The following is a 15885-nucleotide window of genomic DNA, read 5'->3' as shown; positions in this document are numbered from 1 at the left end:
GAAGAGAAACCCATCACTTCCTTCCTTCCTTCCTTCCTTCCTTCCTTCCTTCCTTCCTTCCTTCCTTCCTTCCTTCCTTTCCTTTCTTTCCTTTCTTTCCTTTCTTTCCTCCTTTCTTCCCCTTCTTCCCCTTCTTTTCTTTCCTTCTTTCCGGAGTTTCACTCTTGTTGCCCATGCTGGAGTGCAATGGCGCGATCTCAGCTCACCACAACCTCCGCTTCCCTGGTTCAAGTGATTCTCCTGCCTCAACCTCCTGAGTAGCTGGGATTACAGGCATGTGCCACCACGCCCGGCTAATTTTGTATTTTTAGTAGAGACAGGGTTTCTCCATGTTTGTCAGGCTGGTCTCGAACTCCCAACCTCAGGTGATCCACCTGCCTCGGCCTCCCAAAGTGTGGGATTACAGGCATGAGCCACCGCGCCCGGCTGGGGGAAGGCGTTTCTAATGAAGTTTCTAATGAAGTGAGATCTGTCGTTGGGTCTCCCTGCACCCAGCTCCTGCTCTCCAGAGTCCCTGACTCTGAGCAGCCTACCTTCCTCTCCACCCTGCCCCAGTGCAGCCCCGAGGCTGGGCCCAGGAGCCTCCCACAGCCAGGGCTGGCAGACTCTTCAAGGAGAACTAACCAATGGTTAATAATTTGCCACACCTGGAACTACTTTGAAATGCATTATTCTTTCAATAATAAATGACTTATTGAGTGAGGCTAGAGCATCTGTTGAATCATTTACTGACCTCAGGTGACCTGCACATTCCCCTTCTCCTGCAGGCACTTAAAGAGGGTTGCTGGGCCCCAGATGTGGGTGTTCTCTGCTGCTGCTCCTCAGCCTGGGTGGAGAGTCATTCACTCGTTCACCCCACACAGTTCTGAGCACCTGGTCCCTGGCCCAGTGAACACCATAAAAAAATCCTGCCCTAAGCGAGCTTTTGTTCTAGAGGGGAAAGTGACAAAATAGTTAAGTGCATTATTTTTTATCTATACAAATAGATTGTAGTAAATGGGTGAAGAAAGTGAGAATGAGGATATAAATGATCGACAATGAGGGTATGTTTGGTTTTTTGTACACAAGGGTAGGACTTTCTGGAGACTGAGACCTGCAGGAGAGAAGATCTAATTGTGGGAGAAGATGGGGAAACGCATTTGCTCGCAGGCAAGGGGACAGGCAAACAGGAATGTGGGATACTGTCAGAAACACATCAGGCCAGGGTGGCTGGAACACTGAATGAAGGGGACCCAGTCAAGTACAGCACCCCATCATGAGTTTCATTGTTTTTCTACTGCAGGAAAGCAGCATGGCGTGATATTTTTAAGAATCCACTCTGGCTTTTCTATTGAAAGATCCCAGGGAAACCAAGGGTGAATGTGGGTAGGTCAGCTAGCAGGCTGTTGGGGCCCTGAAAATTCATGACGCCTTGGGCCACAGTGATGGAGGCAAAGGTGTAGAGAGAAAGGGTTATTGTTGGGACAAATGCGCCTGGACAGGCAGGTTGGCGCTCCTGCAGGCATGTGTGGGCTCACATAGGTGAGGCATATGTGTGGGGCATGGCTGCGCACTGAGTGACATGACACATGTCTTAAAGGCACACATGTTTATTTCCCAGGGACAGATAAATTTTGAGCAGTCTGGGAAAGCATCAAGGTAACTGACTAAATTCTGTCAGTTTAGCCTTGAGAAGTGTGAATTACATGTTCACATGCATGTAATTCAGCTTCCAAAGCAATTCTTTGACCCCAGTGAAGCACAGTTGACCCTTAAACAACAAGGGTTTGAACTGCAAAAGTCCACTTATGTGCATTTTCTTTTTTCTTTTCTCTTTTCTTTTCCTTCCTTACTTCCTTTCTTTCTCTTTCTTTCTCTCTCTCTCCCTTTCTTTCTTTCCTTTTCTCTTTCTTTCTTTCTTTCTTTCTTTCTTTCTTTCTTTCTTTCTTTCTTTCTTTCTTTCTTTCTTTCTTTCTTTCCTTCCTTCCTTCCTTCCTTCCTTCCTTCCTTCCTCCCTCCCTCCCTCCCTCCCTCCCTCCCTCCCTTCCTTCCTTCCTTCCTTCTCTCTCTCTCTTTCTCTCTCTTCCTTTCTTTCTTCCTTTCTTCCTCTTTCTTTCTTCCTCTTTCTTTCTTCCTTCCTTTCTTTTTTTTTTTTTTTTTTTGAGATGAAGTCTCACTCTGTCACCCAGGCTGGAGTGCAATGGCATGATCTTGGCTCACTCTAACCTTCACCTCCTGGGGTTCAAGCGATTGTCCTCTCTCAGCCTGCTGAGGTGCTGGGATGTGCACCGCCACGTCCAGCTAATTTTTCTGTATTTTTATAGAGACAGGGTTTCACCATATTGGCCAGGCTGGTCTTGAACTCCTGACCCCAAGTGAACCATCCGCCTCAGCCTCCCAAAGTGCTGGGATTACAGGCATGAGCTGTGCCCAGCCTACATGCAGATTTTCTTCAGCTTCTTCCACCTCTGAGACAGCAAGGCCAATACCTCATCTTCCTCTTCCTCTTCAGCCTACTCAACACGAAGATGATGAGAATGAAGACCTTGATGATCCACTTCCATGTGTATCTTCTCCTCAATGATTTTCCACAATGATTGTCTTAATGACAGTTTCCTTTCTCTAGCTTACTTTGTTGTAAGAATGTAGTATATAATGCACAGAGCATACAAAATATGTGTTCATCAACTTTATGTTACTGGCAAGGCTACCAGCCAGGAGTAGGCTATTACTAGTTAAGGTTTTGGGGAGTCAAAAATTATATGTGGTTTTTTGGTTGCACAGGGCGTTGACACCCCAACCCCTGCATTGTTAATCAATTATATATTATTCCCTGTGCTTCTTGGTGCACAAATTTAAATGAGTAGCTTCTGATGCTCCTTTTGTTAAGCAGTCTTATTCCTTAGTCTGGCAAGTGGTTCTGTGAGCTTGGAAGCAAGAGAGAGCTATGTCATCTCTTATGGGAGATGAGGTTTAATCGTTTGGAAGAAAGCGCTTGATTTGAACAGGCACTGATTAATGTCTAGATTTTTTTTGATCCTTCCTTCCTTCCTTCCTTCCTTCCTTCCTCCCTCCCTCCCTCCCTCCCTCCCTCCCTTCCTTTCCTTCCTCCCTCCCTCCCTCCCTCCCTCCCTTCCTTTCCTTCCTTTCCTTCCTGACAGGGTCTCACTCTGTCACCCAGGCTGGAGTGCAATGACATGATCACGGCTCACTGCAGCCTTTACTTCCCAGGCTCAGGTGATTCTACCACCTCAGCCTCCTGAGTAGCTGGGACTACAGGTGCATGCCACCACGCCTGGCCAGTTTTTTGTATGTTTTTGTCGAGACAGGGTTTTGCCATGTTGCCCAGGCTGGTCTCAAACTACTGGGCTCAAGCGATTTTCCTGCCTTTGCCTCCCAAAGTGTTGGGATTACAGGCATGAGCCATAGTCCCTGGCCAATGGCTGATTTTCAGAGAGTCAGCATCATACACTGATGGGCTCAGAAGGATCTTGGCGACAGTGAGCTCTGCATCTAGTAGGTGCCGCGCGGGCCTTGCTGACTATATAGTATGGCATCTCTGGCTAGTCGTCAGATCCTTCACTTGCTAGTTGCAATGAACAATGCTTTCATCTCCTCATGAGTCAGCCACATGACTTGGGCAGCAGAAATAATTAATATCCTACTCCCTTAGCCAGGCGTGATGGCATGCACCTCTAGTGTCAGCTATGTGAGAGGGTCGCTTGAGCCCAGGAGTTTCAGGTTACAATGAGCTATGATTATGCCACTGCACCCCAGGATGGGTGGCAAAGTGAGACCCTGGGTGGCAAAGTGTCTCTCAAAAAATAAATCTTACTCGCGTTTCTTCATTTTATTGTTACTAAATTGTGTACAAATATGCCAAGTACATCTTTTTTTAAGGAAGAAGACTAAGACGGTTAATCATACATAATGGCTGTAGATTCTCAGTACTGGTTGTCGTGTGGGAAAGTGCTGGGAAGACGGGATTATAAAATGAGGGCCCTGTGAAGAAGTGAAAGGCATGGATTAGCTGGTGGGAGAACAGGGAGACAAGAAAGCCGTGGATGAACCAGAGAAGGCTTTGAAGCTCCGTGGTAAGAAATCTCTGAGGTGCCTACGGCACAGAAGGACCCATGTTGAACCCAGAGTGCGGGTGTGGAGGGGGGTTTGGAGGACCCAGGAGAGAGGTGGACAGGGCCCCCATTGCCTGTTGCTTAGGTTGATATAGAAAGAACAGGTAGTAGAGTGAAGTGGGAAGGGATGAGAAAATGGGCTTTGAGCATGTTTTAGGAATGGAGGAATGTTAGAGGAATAATAACAGAAGAAGATCACAGCTTGACGGGTGCCACCTGAGTTTAATTTACTTGGCCATGAGCCAAAATAACTGGGTTGGGACCATGTCGAGAACACCTGTGGTGTGGGTGCTCCACCCTCACGAGAGATCCATTCCAGCAATTCCTGTGCCTGGTGAGCACTGAACTTTAGGGCATGGAGAATGGCTATTTCGGCTGCAGAGAATGGGAGGAGATTGAAGAAATCAGGTGTGTCAGGCTCCCCTTGGAGCCAGGCCATGGGAAACTTTATAAGGACAGAGGCCCTGGTGAACTTGGAAGGATTTTGTTTCTTTTGGGCATGCAGGGTTTGGGGTCTGAGCAGAATTGCTGGAGCGTTAATGAGAAGCTGTGCTGGCGATGTGCTGCACCATTCCTTCCCTGCCAGCACTCAGTTAATGCATATTTGCACCGGTGTGTGTCCTTGCACCCTCTTTCTGAAACCCATTTGCAGAATCCAGGCCTTTAGGAAACTTTTGCTATTGCAGACTTATTTATAGCTGTAAGTTATTTAATATTTATATTTGTAACTGAGAATTTGATACCATGGACTCGTAATGGATTTTGGAGTTTAAATATGTTAAAATAGGTAATTTTTAGAGGATGTGTTCATTCATGTGACAAATCTGGGTGACTTCTGTGTACCCAGCATGTTCTAGGTGTGGGTGGCTTAGAAGCAGACAACAGAAAAACCCCATCCTCGTGGAGCCTGGATGCTTCCGGAGGAAAACATGATTTCAAAAAGAGTGAAATGTAATAGCCCTTCTAATGTTGACAGGTGCTGAGTAGAAAATTTAAGCGTGGGCAGGGGCAGAGGGTGAGCCTCATAGGGTCAGTGTGACTGTTTCTGGATATACTTTGCAGGTTGAAATAATAGGACTTGCTGATGGCTTAGATATGTCCTATCTAAGAGTGACAAAGTAGGGATGGCCTGCAGGGTCACCTGAAGGTTGTCTTTTTTTTGGAAAATCTGGGCAAGGGGAAAGATGTGACGGCTGATAACTGAGAGGGAGAAGCCTGGGAGGAGCAGGATGTTTTTGTGGGATGATAAGGTGTTCTGTTTGGACACTGTTTAGTTTGATATGCTTATCAGACACCCAAGAGGAGGAGGTGTTGAATCAGCAGTTGGTTATGAGTCAGGGGTTTTGTATGTGCCCTTAGGCACTCGCCACTTTTTTTTTTTTTAGCACAATTATGACCATCATTTCAGAAAACTATTTTATATATGTAAAGAGGTTGAAAGCTTATTAAGACTAGATTTAGAAAAAAAAGAAACATATAATACTCTAAGAAATTCTATGTGTAGTGTCAGGTAGAAAGTAAAGTGTTATCTAGTTCTGTTTATAAAACTCCCTTTAGGCCAGGCGCAGTGGCTCATGCCTATAACCCCAACACTTTGGGAGGCCAAGGTGGGAGGATTACTTGAGGCCAGGAGTTCGAGACCAGTCTAGGCAATATAGTGAGACTCTGTCTTTACAAAAATATACTTAAAAAAAAAAATAGCTGGGCATGGTGGCATGTGTCTTGTTATCCCAGCTGCTTGGGAGGTCGAGGTGAGAGGACCACTTGAGCCTGGGAGGTTGAGGCTGTAGTGAGGTATGATTGTGTCACTGCACTCCAGCATGGGTGAGAGAGACCCTGTCTCAAAAAAAAAAGAAAAATCCGCTTTATACAAACATTTGCATGAGGGTATTGCCCACATTTGAAGGAACACTTAACCTTCCATGTATTATATTTATATGGAGACTTGTCTCTGAAGATGGGTTTTGGAGTTTAACTATATTAAATTTGTTTTTTTTTTTTGACGGGGCCTTGCTGTGTCGCCCAGGCTGGAGTGCAGTGGCGTAATCTCGGCTCACTGCAACCTCTGCCTCCTGGGCTTAAGTGATTCTCCTACCTCAGCCTCCCGAGCAGCTGGGATTACAGGTGTCCTCCACCACACCCAGCTAATTTTTGTATTTTTAGAAGAGATGAGGTTTCACCATGTTGGCCGGGCTGGTCTTGAGCTCCTGACCTCAAGTGATCCACCTTCCTTAGCCTCCCAAAATGCTGGGATCACAGGTGTGAGCCATCATGCCAGGCCAAATCTGGGGATTTCTGGAGGATGTGCTCATTCATGTGACAAATCTAGGTGCCTTCTATGTGCCCAGCATGTTCTAGGTGACGATGGCTTAGCAGCAAACAAAACAGAAAAACCCATCCTTGTGGAGCCTAGATGCTCTGGGGAGAAAACATGAGTTTTTGAAAAAGTGAAGTGTGACAGCCTTTCAAATGGTGACAGATGCTACAGAGAAAATTTAAGTGTAGGTAAAGGCAGAGGGTGAGCCCCATGGGGGCGGTCAGTGTGCAAAATGGAAACTCAGCATCATTTCTTCATTGGGGCTGTTTTGGAGAAAGCCCGGGGCGAGCATGGTTGGCTGTGCACTAACCTTTCTATTGTGGAGGCGTGGGGAAGGGAGAGGCATTCTCAGGTGTTTTCCTTAGAAACACAGGAAGGTGAGGAAGAACGGTAGAAACTGAATGAAGAACAAAAGGCATTCAGATTTAAAGATACCAAGATGAGAAGTTCAGAGTCTAGAGTGGTCACCAGGCAGCAGATACTGTTTAAAATAAGTGTTGAATTCCTGGCACCAGAATTCTAGTCCTTTACTATTTTGTGGCTTCCAAATAGAGAAAGTTCATGGAAGGAAGCATTAAGGGCATCTAGTTAAAGTCCTGTGTATCTGTTTCTCCCTATAGAAGTACAGTAGTCCCCCCAGTCCGAGGAGGCAGGGGAACTACCCTCATCCAAGACCCTCAGTGGCTGCCTAAAGCCGTGGATAGTGCTGAACCCTAGTAGTTTTTTTTTTTCTACTTACACGTATCTTTGTTTGTTTTGTTTTTGAGACAGTCTCGCTCTGTCGCCCAGGCTGGAGTGCAATGGTGCGATCTTGGTTCACTGCAACTTCTGCCTCCCAGTTTCAAGCAATTCTCCTGCCTCAGCCTCCCAAGTAGCTGGGATCACAGGTGCCTGCCACCACGCCTGGGTAATTTTTGTATATTTTGGTAGAGATGGGGTTTCACCATGCTGGCCAGGCTGGTCTTGAACTGCTGACCTCAGGTGATCCACCTGCCTTGGCCTCCCAAAGTGCTGGGATTACAGGCATGAGCCACCGCAGCTGGCCCTACTTACACATATCTATGGTAAAGTTTAATTTATAAATTGAACCCAGTAAGAGATTAACAATGATAATAAGAAAATGGAATCATTACAACAATATGCTGTTCACCATTTCATCGTTAGAAGATTCACTTTTAAACCAAATCTCAGCAACCTCAGCATACAATTTTTTTTTTCTTATTTCCTTTTCTTACTGGCTTGAGAACTTTCACCTTTTCATATAAAGGAAGGCCTTTGTGACTTCTCCTTGGCATATCCAAATGGCTAGCATCCTTGTACTTGCTCTTTGGGGTCATTATTAAGTAAAATAAGGGTGACTTGAACACCAGTATTGTGATGCCATGACAATAGATCTGATCGCCAGGGTGGCTAAGTGACTAAGGGTGGGTGGCGTCTGCAGTGTGGAATTGCTGGACAGAGGGAGGATTCCCATCCTGGATGGGTCTGTGGGAGATTTCATCATGCTGCTCAGAAGAGTGTGCGATTTAAAGCCTTAGGAATTATTTCTGGAATTTCCCATTTAATCTTTTCAGTCAACCATGGGTAACTCAACCTGTGGAAAGGGAAACCGTGGATATGGGGGGTTGACTATAGCAGCAAGAGACACGAGTGAACTCCTTCAGTGGGCTGCCTCAGGGGATTTCATTCAACCTGCCCTTTGCTTTCCTTGTTCTCTAAACTCTCAGCTTAGCTCGCAGCTTTGACCTTCTCCTGTGTGGGTCTGAGCACAAACCTGCCTTCTCACTCACCTCCTGGATCCCATGATTCCAGGGCTAAGTTCAGGAGGTACAGAGCAGAGATGACCTTCCCTCCCTGGTCTCTTCTTTCAGTATTGTTTATTTCTAATAAAGGTGGGGAAACTTTTCTTCTTTGATCGACTATAATTTTAGGGTTATGCAAATGCATAATCCATTGAAAAAGGTTTTATTAGGCTTGGCTTCTGAAGAATATAAAATATTGAACTTGTCCATTAAAGACAGAACAATCTTGATTCAATGAGTATCAAGTAATGAAATAATATTTTAGTTCCATCTCAGCCAATTGTTACAAAAAGGTCAGGAAAGAGGAGGAGAAGAGAAATAGAAAGGGCCATGAGGGAATTAAGGAGGCAGAGAGGTCTAAAAGAGAGCTGAAAGGGGAAAAAAGGAGAGAGGGAAAGAGAAAGTGAGGGGATTTACCAAAGATAAGTTAGCTTTTAGTTCCTCCTTTACTTGTAGATATGGGGAGCGTGAAGCTCATAGAAACTGAGGACTCTGGTCAGGGTCACAGAGACAGGGACCTGCGTTTTCCCCCTTATACCACATTAAGAAACCACTATTGGCCAAGCTTGGTGGCTCATGCCTGTAACCTCAGAATTTTGGGAGGCCAAAGTGGGAGGATCGCTTGAGCCCAGGAGTTCAATACCAGCTTGGGCAACATAGAGAGACCCAGTCTCTCTCAAAAATAAAATTATTAGCCAAGCACAGTGGCATGTGCCTGTACTCCTAGCTGCTCGGGAGGTAGAGGCAGGAGGATTGCTTGAGTTCAGAAGTTTGAGGCTGCTGAGCTCTGATCTGATCTGAGTGAGCTCTGATCGCTTCACTATACTCCATCCAGCCTAGGCAACAGAGCAAGACTCCATCTCAAAAAAGAAAGAAGAGAAAAAAAAAGAAACCAGTATTTAGAACTTTTCAAATCCTTGGGAAAAAAACAAGAACAAAAACTCAGTGCAAACACCACCAACAATAAATAACAAAACTCTCTACTAACCCTTGTCTAAGACTCCTGCTTGCTGGAAATGATGCTGGGGGTTGTGATCCTGGGCGGAGAATGTCTCCTGTATTGCTGAAGCTGATGGCTTCCTGTGTGTGGCATTGAGCACTACTATGCTATATTGAGTTTGTATTGAATTGTACCCTAGATCATTGCTCAAGGTACTCTACCCATCTGTCTTATTCAATAATACAATCATTCATTCTTTCCATAACTATTTATTATCTATCACATACCAGGCATAATGGGGATTCCAAATAACATGGGAGTAGTCATTGCCCTGAAAGTGCTGTACTGCTAGTAGGACAGTTACGAGGGAAGCGATGCTGCTGTACTAAGTATTGTGGAAGACGAGGGGGAAGAAGAGACTATGTCCGAGGAGAGAAGGGCTATTGGGGCAGAATTGGGTGGAGGAAGGGCTCATTTGGCGGTGGTCTGGAATTGTTGACTAGACCCCCTCACGGATACATTGTTATTAAGGAGCCAATTGACTTAGACTTCCATGTATAAAGTCCTTACATAGATGACTGAAGATAATTTAGTCTCTTGTCAAAGTAGACTTTTGTCATCAGGCAGAAGCCTTTAGCTCTTGCTTGTACCCACATCTTTCAGCCCAGCTTTTTGAGATCTGGGCAGTGAGAGGGAGTAGGAGGGTCCTTGTTAAGTCCTTACTGATTTGTGTCATCCTCTAATAGAAGCTTTGGGTCTCTTCTGATTGCAGATACTTTAAGTCAACAGTGGCACCGCTCCTTGTAATATTTCTAAATATTATCCAGTTAAGTGTTCAGCCTGTGGAACAGAGTTACCATTCTCACTTTTCTTAATTTTTTAAGCCAATTTTATTCCCTGATTAGAAAAAAAACCTCTTTAGTCCAAAAAGACACCAGTGCATTTTACTTAGAAGTCCTTGCTGAAATACCCTGTATGATGTTCCACTGGAAGGGAGGTCTCAGGCATGCAGAAATCATCTCAGGCATGTCTGGGAAGCCCACCTAAGTTGAAGCTGGGCTGGTTAGGTTACAGTCTTCTGGACACACCTTGGAGGAGGTGGGGAGAAAGAGGTGAGTTGATGAGTTCTTGCCATTGGGTTAATTAGATTTGCTAGTTTGGATCACCAGGAGGTTTTTGGATTCCTGAACTTAACTTGGGTACCCCTACAATGTGTGCTCCAATCTTAGGGGGCATTGAAAGCCCACCATTTAACTGCAGGCAGAAGCCACCAGGCAATGGGTTCCCCATGGGAAGGGCTTCCTAGATTAGACAATCCCCGTAGTAAAACATGCCTATTAAAGGTGACACATGGCCAGACAAGACAGCCAAGATGAAAGAAGTTTGTGTACTTGAGTAATTGCATCTATAAAAGTTATTAAAAGTTTCCTAGTAGGGCACAGGCACAAATATGTTTCTTTCTTTCTTTTTTTTTTTTTTTTTTAGACAAAGTCTTGCTCTTCTGCTCAGGCTGAAGTGCAGTGGTGATCACAGCTCACTGCAGCCTTGACCACCTGAGCTTAGTCCATCCTCCCACCTCAGCCTCTGGAATAGCTGGGATCACAGGCACACACCACTACACCTGGCTAAATTTTAATTATTTTATTTTTTATTTATATTTTTTATTTTTTTTGAGACAGTCTCATTCTCTTGCCCAGGCTGGAGTGCAGTGGCATCAATCTCAGCTCACTGCAACCTCTGCCTCCCAGGCTCAAGTGATTCTTGTGCCTCCGCCTCCCGAGTAGCTGAAACTACAGGCATGTGTCACCACACCTCAGTAATTTTTATATTTTCTTAGTAGAGATGGGGTTTTGCCAGACTGGTCTCAAGGCCTCAAGTGATCCGCCCACCTCAGCCACCCAAAGTGCTGGGCTTACAGGCATGAGCCACTGCCCAGACTTTTTCTTTTTAAACTTTTAGTAGAGATGGGGATTTCACTATGTTGTGTAGGCTGGTCTCAAACTCCTGGGTTCAAGCTGCTCTCCCTCCTCAGGCTCCCAAAGCTCTGGAGTTACAGGTGTGAGCCACTATGCCTGGTGCATGTTAATTATTATCATTTAAATGGTTCCTCATGGATGATGACCATTTTGATTTTTTTTTTTAGTAAAAAGGATCTCACAGTATTTGAATAAGTTCTTTCTGTCCTCTGCAAGAATACTATTTTTTCCTTTTATAACTAATAAATAATTTGTACCTAGATAATTTTAGATTATGTAAATGTCCCATCAAACTTTCACTGACTGGTTTTAGCTTCCGTCGAAAATGTTTTCTAACCCCATCATTCTTTATCTGAGAGCTTTTTCCTTCTTCCCCCATTTATGTCTCAGTAAGGATTCGTGGATTCTTTCGTTATTCAGTGGGTTAGAATTCATTGCTGTCATGATTTATTTGGATGCTTCCATTATCACAGACTCGTCTAGTGGGACCCCGTCAAGCTGGGTCCTCTGTTCTTTGGGCCCATCCTCTTGATTCCTTGAATGTTTCCTGATCTTATGGTATCTCATGGCTCCTCTTGTACTTTTTCTGCCCCAGCCTTGGAATCATTTATTTCTTCAAGAAGCCCTGGTTCCTTTTAGAGAATAATGGTATTGGAAACCAAGATTTGGACACTCAGCTCTCAGCTACTGGTGTGTCATTGCTTTTGGGGCCTCTCTGTGGTTAAAGCTAGGGACTGTGCGTGTGTGTGCGTGTGTGTGTGCGCGCGCGTGCATGTGCACACATGTTAATTTTTCTCTTTCTCTAGCTCTATTCATATCTCTCTGTCTATATAGAGCTATATGTATTTTAGAGGTAAGTTTAAGCCAAACCCACGGAGGTAGGAGTCTACTTAAGCACGGATGTGTAATTTCGGGTGTATGTCTCTTCTTTTCTCTTGTTGACAGGTGGCTCAATCCCTTGTTTAAGATTGGCCATAAACGGAGATTAGAGGAAGATGATATGTATTCAGTGCTACCGGAAGACCGCTCACAGCACCTTGGAGAGGAGTTGCAAGGGTAAGTGGGAGGCAGTAAAGTGGGCATTAAGGAAGCGTGGGTGTCTGTGTGTGGGGAGTGGGTTTTGCCTTCCTGAGTCCCGTCTGGAGCCTCTGTATACCCTTGAGGTGAATGTTTGTCACCTTCCTCAGGCTGCCCCTAGGCTCAGCCTACCATGGTGGCCTGGGGGAAACTCCTGAACTTCTGGATTCTGGAACTTAACTTGGGTACCCCTGCAGTGTGTGCTCCAGTCTTACGGGGCATTGAAAGCCCACCATTTAACTGCAGGCAGAAGCCACCAGGCAATGGGTTCCCCATGGGAAGGGCCTCTGTAAAGGTTGGGGGAGCCAGCATCAAAGGCCCGAGATGCCTGAGATCTGTCCCTGGAGGTGGAAGTGGTGTGGCTGGAGGAGGTTGTCCGGTTTATCTGTGCTGTGATGGGGCTTCAATCCAGCAAAGCTTGGCAGTAACTTGTTTCCCCAGACTTCCCCTCAAAGCCTGCTTTTCTGATGCTACAGATTCTATACCACACATACCCTTCAGGAGCCCTGGAATCAATTAGCAGCATTTATGAGATAGTCACAAAATGCCCTGTCTTAAATGCCTACCTGTCACTCTGCCACCTCCCCTGTTTTATATTGTGGCAGGGTACATTGTTATTTACAAAGCTTTTTCCTCATTGTAGGTTCTGGGATAAAGAAGTTTTAAGAGCTGAGAATGACGCACAGAAGCCTTCTTTAACAAGAGCAATCATAAAGTGTTACTGGAAATCTTATTTAGTTTTGGGAATTTTTACATTAATTGAGGTAAAAGCTTTTACATACCGTGAATTGTTTTTCAGGACACATAGAGTAAACGTGCTCGCCATTGATGGTGCTGTAATGGATGGGGAAACAGAAGGGAGAAGTGGCCAGATGGGGTTTGAAGGTATTTTAAGGTCTAAGGATTAAACGTGTCTAGGAAGCATTAGGTAGTTCAGTGAGCGTATTTATCCGAGTGAATACTTAAATGACTAAAGCTCAAGGTCATTATTGTTTTTCTTGTAACCAATTAAAATGCAGTGTCATGGAAGAAGAGCATTTTATTCTATGGTAGGACAATGCTGGTGCTCAGTTAATGTTTTAAATGCTGAGTCACTCCTGATCCAAAGAGGATCCTACAGCCTCGAGGAGCGTGTGCCCTGTGGTTTGGAGGAAGTGATTTTTGATCAGAGCCCAGAATAATGTTAAGACACTTTACAGGTGCTCAACAAATAATTGTTCACCAAGCCAAATCTGATAAATGCTCTCCTGGAGAGGTATTGTCACCTCTCCCCTCTCAGGGAAACAGAGCTGAGGGCCTTGCACCTGGGCTGGCGGTGGTGCCCCAGAGGCTGGAGCTGGCTGAAGCACCCAAGAGCTACCCCCTCCCAATGGGCCCAGGTGCTGGGAGCCAAAACCCCCTCTGGGAAGAAGGTCCGAGGACTGTGCTTCCCAGGGGATTCATCACACCTGTCCGGTGTGTCTTCCTTGCTGTCGGAGTGGATTGCCGGTTGGAAGGTAGAGTCTTGGTGCCTGGCCCTGCAGAGAGTATATAAATGGACATTCCATGAAAAATCAAAGGCAGAAAGCCGGAAGGGCAATGACCTCCATTACCCGGAAGGGCCCCTATCGAGATCCTGCAGCAAGGCAGTGTTCTGCCTAGGCACACTGCCAGGTAGCCTGTCTGTTCTGGTCTGCGGCCTGCTAGAGGGGATGCAGAGGGTCCTGCTTGGTGACTTGTGTCCTCTGTGCTACCTTAGGGATGTCAGTGGTCCATGAAAGTAAGAGGGGTGGATGTTGCTGTTGCTACGAAAGGGTGGCTTTAATTGCGGGTTGGGCAGTTGTCACGGTTCATTTTGTTGGGAGTGAGGTGGGGGAGGTTGGTTTGTATGTGGGGGATGTAGCTCCTGTTGAATATGCTTTTTGTTGTGGAGGGCTCAGTGGGCAGTGGGAGGCAGGTAGGTGCGCTCTGCCCTACACCAGAGGAATCTGTCAGACAACAGGGGACTGGACGACCCTGGGAGATGGATGGTCTCATTGGTGACAAAGGTGTGTTGGCCAGGGTGCCAGATGGTGAATGCCACCTTTGAGAGGGTACCCGCCCTGCCTGCATGCTGCTATGGCTTTGTGGAGGATGGGGTGGACATGTAGAATAACCGGTGGAACTGACTTGAGGGTGGAAGAGGGCGTAGGAGCCCCTCAGGTTCTCCCAGCCCCTCTTCAGCCTGTGCCGGGGTGTCCCAGCAATGGTGTTTCCCCATGGCCCCAATCAGTCTCAGTTGGAAAGAAACAGAATGACAAGTTGCTATCAATGCGGCCAGCGTGTGCAGGATTTTCTGGCCCAGTTTGGCTGTGCAACCTCAGAGAAGTTGTCTGGTAGCCGTGGAACCTCCATAAGTGCTTGAGGCTCACACCAGGTGTCTGGTTAGGTGTAGTAGGAATGAATGGCCTCACATAGGTTTCGAGGCAGGCCTTCCTCAGCTACTTCCATTTCTCTAGTTTCCCTTTGTTACCAGCTGCTTATGAAATTGAAAACAGGATGATCTAGAAGGAACTGAGCTTGTCATACTCAGGGCTGTCCGTGCTATCATGGGCTGCCAGCCACTTGGGGTGGGGACTCTAACCCACAGATGGTGACTAGACTACAGTGAGATTTGGGTAAGCTTTTGGGAGAAGCAGGCACAGAAGTAGAGGCTGTAGAAATGTGAATTTCTCCTGAAACTTGAGGATGGGCCCCACTCTGGTGCTGGGAGCATGGTAATCCTTACTGCTGGTGGGCATGTGGGAAGGGGCCCGAATCAAGGGGAGCTTAATACAGGTACAGCTGGTGGAGAGCTGGTCTTTCTTTTAGCAGGGTGGTTGTTGGGCAGTCATGGCAGAAGAGTAGGGAGTGGAGGACCTGGCAAATATGGGGGCTCATGCTCAGTACTGCTTAGCAGCAGCAGTGCTAGTAGAAGCAGCAGCAGGATTAGTAGTGGTTGGTACTCAGTAGCAGCAGCAGTGCTAGTAGCAGTAGTTGTAATAATAGTGACAGTGAATACTTGAAAAATAGTATGTACCAGGAACTGCTATGAATTCTTTTCTTTTTCTTTTTCTTTTTGTTTTCCTTTCCTTTTCCTTTTCTTTTCTTTTTTTTCTTTTCTTTTTTTTTTTTGAGATAGGATCTCACTCTGTTGCCAGGCTGGAATGCAGTGGTGCTATCTTGGCTCGCTGCAGCCTTGGCCTACTGGGCTCAAGCAGTCCTCCCGAGTAGCTGGGATCACAGGTGTGTACCACCATGCCTGGTTAATTTTTGTATTTTTTGTTTCACTATATTGCCCAGGTTGGTCTTGAACTCCTACGCTCAAATGATCCTCCCACCTTGGCCTCTCAAAGTGCTGGGATTACAGGCAGGAATCACCATGCTCAGTCAGAAGGCATTCTTTTACCCCTACTTTTGGGAAGAGGACACTGGGTGCCATGTAGTTATATAATGTGCCCAGGGCCACACAAAGTGTAAATGACAGAGCCCAGATTCAGTCTCAGGCACGCTGACTTAGAGTCCTGACCATCTCCAGACTGTCGTAAAGGTGTCTTGAGAACTCTGTCTTCAGTGTCTCTAGCACATGCTTCTTGAACTTGGCCTGGGGATAAGTCAGATGCTAAGAGCTCCCTGGAGCAGTAGGGCATGGCTGTGGGAAATG

The 15885-nt window shown here is 46.0% G+C and overlaps 1 protein-coding gene across 7 annotated transcripts in view; it reads left to right on the top strand.

Moving 5' to 3' along the window:
* ABCC4 (ATP binding cassette subfamily C member 4) overlaps positions 1 to 15885 on the top strand; it is a 294345-nt gene that overhangs the window by 46326 nt on the left and 232134 nt on the right. For all 7 annotated transcript variants that reach the window (XM_025364534.1, XM_025364533.1, XM_025364535.1 and 4 more), the window contains exons 2-3: positions 12093 to 12203; positions 12868 to 12988. In XM_025364534.1, the coding sequence (XP_025220319.1) occupies positions 12093 to 12203; positions 12868 to 12988 (232 nt within the window). The remainder of the gene's footprint in view (positions 1 to 12092; positions 12204 to 12867; positions 12989 to 15885) is intronic.

This window comes from Theropithecus gelada, chromosome 17, assembly GCF_003255815.1.
Source record: "Theropithecus gelada isolate Dixy chromosome 17, Tgel_1.0, whole genome shotgun sequence".
Taxonomy (NCBI): domain Eukaryota; kingdom Metazoa; phylum Chordata; class Mammalia; order Primates; family Cercopithecidae; genus Theropithecus; species Theropithecus gelada.
Note: the sequence above shows the minus strand (reverse complement) of the source record. Positions and strands in the feature narration are given on the sequence as shown.